This window comes from Lactuca serriola, chromosome 3 (genome assembly GCF_051521515.1).
Source record: "Lactuca serriola cultivar US96UC23 chromosome 3, Lser_US96UC23_V15, whole genome shotgun sequence".
Classification (NCBI taxonomy): Eukaryota; Viridiplantae; Streptophyta; class Magnoliopsida; order Asterales; family Asteraceae; genus Lactuca; species Lactuca serriola.
This window is the reverse complement of record NC_136410.1, coordinates 52496133-52501569: the sequence shown is the minus strand read 5'-3', so window position 1 is coordinate 52501569 and position 5437 is coordinate 52496133. Positions and strand designations below refer to the sequence as shown.

General features: G+C 32.6%; 1 protein-coding gene across 1 annotated transcript; it reads right to left on the bottom strand.

The window, feature by feature from the left end:
• Window positions 1–3337: 3337 nt before the first annotated feature.
• On the bottom strand, window positions 3338–4106 carry LOC145094426 (MLP-like protein 31). The gene is made up of 2 exons (XM_079032631.1): window positions 3857–4106; window positions 3338–3773 (listed from the first exon to the last, which is right to left on the bottom strand). Exons 1-2 carry the CDS (start codon window positions 4041–4043, stop codon window positions 3508–3510), a joined length of 453 nt encoding a protein of 150 aa, XP_078888757.1. The 5' UTR covers window positions 4044–4106; the 3' UTR covers window positions 3338–3507.
• Window positions 4107–5437: the final 1331 nt, after the last annotated feature.

The window sequence follows — 5437 nt, the reverse complement described above, 5'->3', positions numbered from 1 at the left end:
TATGGCCGATCTATTCTCTTTTACTATCTGGGGAAAGGTTATATATATATATATATATATATATATATATATATATATATATATATATATATATATATATATATATATATATATATATGAAAAATCTCTACTTTTGAGAGTACATGTATTCTATATGATCCATGTGGTGTTTTTAAGAGTTATACCATAGTATATTTTACATCCATATATTGTATACCCATACATGTTAAATACATGAATATTGTTTATGAGATATAATAATAATATCAATACAGGAATACTATAAAGAGTTTGTTTTATACATTTACTTTTATAATTAATGAATTACTTTCTTAGATTTAAGTAAATTAGAACACACTTTTGACTTACATAAAAATTTTGGATAACCTAACTAATATGTATTAGGTAAAAATTTTGTTATGTCTCAAAAAAACATATTATACTATATTTAATTTTAAGATGTTGTATTATTTACTTGGTTGACTATTCATTAAAAGATCCATATAATCTTTGCTATATTCATATAAATTAGGCGGACATTTTATGTTGTGCATAAATAAATTTTTATAGTAAAATGTAGATTTATATATGTAATTAAAAGTATGGTTAATATTATAAAACATATTACTATATTTTTTATTTTTCTATTAAACTTAACTCGATTTTATTTTTCCCGCGCAACGCGCAGACATGCACCTAATAATAACCATAAATTTGAAATTTTCCTCAAAATGATCACCTATTTTGCAATGAAGTCACTAAGAAATTGTGGACCCAATGCAAAGTTGTAATAAATGTTGTCTTTTGTGTCGTTAGACTTGGTAGTGAAAATCTGAAATTGTTCTTATTGCTGCAAAATTAAAAACTTTTTTATAAAAATCATTATAATTTTTTTTAACAATTTCGATTCTAGCCAACCCTAAATCCGGTTCCGAGTTTACACCATCCAAGATAACATCAACATCATAACGTTTCTACAAGAACTCAGTTTTAACTTTTAACCCAACATTTTATGCATCAACCCATGTGTGTCAAATTCTCGATATTTCTATAATCCCTTTAACTTTATTCTTGAAGATAACAAACATAATAGAACTTGTACATGTTGACACACTAACCCTGATCACCACTACTAGCCACTTCAAACTGATAATTATCCAGAAAGCACGAACAACGAATAAATTTAAGCATCTCATTTTCGTTTCTTGAATTCACAAAACTAAAATGATATGATCTATACAAATATTGTTGATCCGCCTTCTCTTCATGTGACTCTTGAATCCACAAAGATTAGTGGATAATGTATTCATTTATCCACCCTTATCGCTCCATTTCTTTCAATCACCTTGACAATGTCTTCCTTGTAACCTGTAAAATCGCAACGAAGAACATGACCAAACTCCACATACCTTTCCATCACTCTAATCAAAGAATCAATAGGTATAATCTTCTTCCATAAAAGTGTTTCGTGTAAGCGTACACCTTATGATCTGATGAGTCAAGCATTGCACACTTGCTACCGACGCTAGCGTCACTCCAGAATGATCAGCGTCAGCGTGAACTCTATGATCTTGGTGAGCATATGTATATTGGACAGTTATACGTTGTATATATAGGATAAATGTCTGATCTGTAATCTTAGTGATTAGGATCAAACGTTCACATAGATTAGTATACACCCCTAAATAGTGGAATCTTCGTTATTATAATTGTATATAATCAACATTAGGGTGAAACCCTAATGTAAGCTTTGTGTCGTCTTTGTGACCTCGTTCTCTTTGTGAGAACCCTCTTTCTTAGTGAAAGTATCGTTATGGTTATTCTTGTTCTTCCGTTTTTTGTTTAATCTTTGTTTTGTTTTTTTGTTCTTTGTTATTCATACATGAGTGTATCTGATTGATACAAACCTTCACTTCTTTCTGGATAGACATGGAAGATGAAAAGAACATTAGGATTTACCCAGTTGTAGAGGTCAAATGTATCGGCGACACAAATATTTTCCCGTTAATCCCAAAGGGAAAGGAATTGAAGAAATCACTTTTCTAGTAGCCTTACTGAACCAAATTTCTTCTTCTCACCCTTTTGCTTTACCAATTCAACATTGACACGTCCGCTTCAATCATTTGTGTTTCTTGGCCTACCTTTATTCCTTTATAACTTCATTGTTTTTATCCACCTCTGATTCATCTCTCAAATCATCCACAAGTTCTTGATCCACCATATCACTCCATTTAGCCAAAGGTGCCCCATACTGAGCTTTCGTTTTATTAATCTGGACCTTAGGCTCACCATCTCCCTTTTAATGTGTAATTAATCAGGTTCACTTAACACGTCTTCCACTAAACCCTCCTTCATATTTACTAAAAAAATTGTCAACATCATTGTGAGGTAAGAAGTTGTGCATCACAAAGCCATCCCCCTCTTTGTTGCTGCTTCCACCATCGTACTCCTTATACTCATAGTTATCCTCATGTTGTGGAGATGTGTTCTGACAGTTATCATCTACGTTATTAATCATGGAGCACCACGAAGCAATCTTCCAAACAACAACAATATATTCAATCTCATCGACAATAACAACAAGATTATCAACATTAGGTTTATCTAGTGTGGAGTTAATACATACTTTTCCGTACCTTAGTTGTTCATCAAGATCCTCATCCGCAAATAAAACTCTTCCATGCTTCCCTGGTTAGGTTTTGAGCCTTCCCCAATCGAATTCTTAACCCTAATTATTTCCATTTATAATCCTTATAGATCGTCATCCCTAATACAATGTCTCATTCGGGGAAGAAGAATTTAAAATAAATCAAGACATTCCGGCGCTTGAACCCGCGGGAATAGGGATCACCGTTGTAAGGTTTCTCCCTAAGGTCCTTATTTGATCCACTTTTATACATTGTATAGAGATTACGACCTAAGGGCCTTTGTGTATCTTTGTACTTGATGTATATCAATGCAATACACCAGAATTAAGCCCTCGAGGGGTCCTTCATATTTTCTCTAAATATACACTATCTACAACCTTATCTTAATTGCAAGTCCCTGACATGTTCTCCACATATCACTATTGAATCAATGACTTTGAATTCCCATCTTTGCAAACAGTGTGGTATCTTTAGCTTGGTTGAACGACTGGCATACCTAACGCAAGGCGAAGAAATTAAGGAATTTGTTCCCTTAAGTGAAATTTATTAAAAATAACCTAAAAACATTGGAACCGAATGCAATTTAAGTTTCGCAGGCTTCATTATTTCATTTCATAACTTCGTTTTCTCCACTCTAAAAAGGTAATCAAAATAAAAATAGTAGTGATAATTGTAATTATAAACTGAAATTAGAAAAAGTTCTCAAATTATAAATCACACAACCATACATCAGGCTATATATTTCACAATACAAATACTGAAATACATATCTTAACAAGCAGCCAATATTTGTTATCATTATTTATCAACGACCTTTTTTTATTGCAAACCCAGTACCCTTTGATCGTTTCCATCATAGCTACTTGAAAAGATGACCATCCACATCTTCGACAACTGCACAAAGCAAGTCCAGATAGTGTGTTGGATCAGGAAGACTTGCATTCACTTTCTCGAACTCCATAGTCCATATAACCAACTTCTTATCCCCCTTATCTTCAGTACTGAAAGTGAGGATTACGGGATTATAAAACTCCAACACAGGTCCTTCTATCACCTTGTACACAATTTTGTGAGATTCATCATCAACTTCTACAATGATTACTTTAGCAGTTTCCACTTTTCCATCTACGGATACACCCTATAATTAGTTTAAACATGCAGATAGAACAATTTTTATGTTGAGGTAGTGTTAGTGATCAGTAGTTTACCATGGTAGAAGTTCCATTGAATTACAGACCCAGGAGCATCCCATTGACCAGAAACTAAATGGCAAGCTTCAACCTTATCTGGGGCAATGGCTGCCAAATCGCTATGGTTGTTCTTGTAGATTCCATGGACCTGGTGACGATGGGATTTCACTTCAACTTCACGCACTATCTTTCCTGTTGTAGCCATCTTTGTTTCTTGCGAGCCTAGCTAGCAAGTTCTCAGTAGTACTACTTGAACAAATCTTGAGGCTGTGAGGTATTTATATATGGATGTTAGTGTGTTTGTTAGGGTATACGTTTGTTAGGGTATATGTATAGTTAACTATGTGTATGGTTAAGTATGATTTTCTTCAGTGATGAAAATTATAAAATAAAATTTTTTTAACGGCTAGTTAATGGTTATATGTTAAATTCATCGAGTTAGATAATTCGCATATGTCCGAGATTGAACCCGAAACTTTTGTCTAAATGGTTTTCATCTCTACCAAGTAAGCTAGTCCTTTATTGTAAGTGTTATATTGCTATATAGGAAACTTATTTAAATTCATGATACGGATTAAAGGAAAACTATTGATAAAGAAACACATGTTTAACATACAAAAAACAAATTTATCAAGAGACGCACAATTTTTTACACATATATAAGCACCGATTGGCACACGGTTGTTTAACTTTTATCACACCAAGCTATAATATATTTTTGTTGGAACACAACGACTATATAAAAGAAAAGTGAAGGCCAGCGGAAAAAGATACATGATCAATCAATACTTTTAATCTACTAGTAATCAATAAAAATGAAAAGCTTTTAACAAAGTATTATATCACTACACTACAAGACTCAAGCGTACAAGACCAGGTTCAAGGTAGGGCCCAAATGTTTTTCATAAGCCTATTATATAAAAATGGGTTGCCTGGCCGCAGCGGTCGAACACGACGAGTACACTTAGGGGCGGAAATCAAAATTCCAAAACAAAAACGTTACTATATAAAGAAATCTAACAAGTAAATTTTTTATATAAATTTCTAACTTTTTTAATTTCACTACAAGAAAATTGACTTTAAGAAACGACAAAAGTCTTCCATGTAGATACAAAAGTCGTCCCTAAAGATTTCATCTCTATAGACTCGTCTCTAAAGATGGACTATCGGAGACGACTAGTAGTCCCACATTTTCGTCTCTATACACATTTAAATAATTTAAAAATAATTCTTTTTAGAATCTATAAAGATGATATTTCAACTGAAAAAAAGGTTTACAAACTAAACTTCGTTTCTATTGCTTTTTGATGGTTTGAATTTTGATATATTTAGGGAACGACATGTGTCCCTTATAGAAGTAAATTTAATTGACAAAATAAAAAATGTTGAGAATGAGAGAATCATTCTCAACCAATCATTTATTATTGACGCAAAACGCTCTGATGTACCAGGCCGATAAAGGATAAATAATATTCATTTATGAATACACCATCTCTCCTCCGCCACCAACCACCACCCACCGCCTCCATGTTCATATATGAATAATCACTTCCGTTATATTTATTCATATGTAAATATACATATTCATATATAAATACA

Bases quoted from the DNA above. Each gene is read 5' to 3' on its own strand.
- LOC145094426 (XM_079032631.1), bottom strand. From the start codon at position 4,043: ATGGCTACAACAGGAAAGATAGTGCGTGAAGTTGAAGTGAAATCCCAT. The intron at 3,774-3,856 runs GTAAACTACTGA...GTGTATCCGTAG, and splicing joins TCAATGGAACTTCTACCATG to ATGGAAAAGTGGAAACTGCT.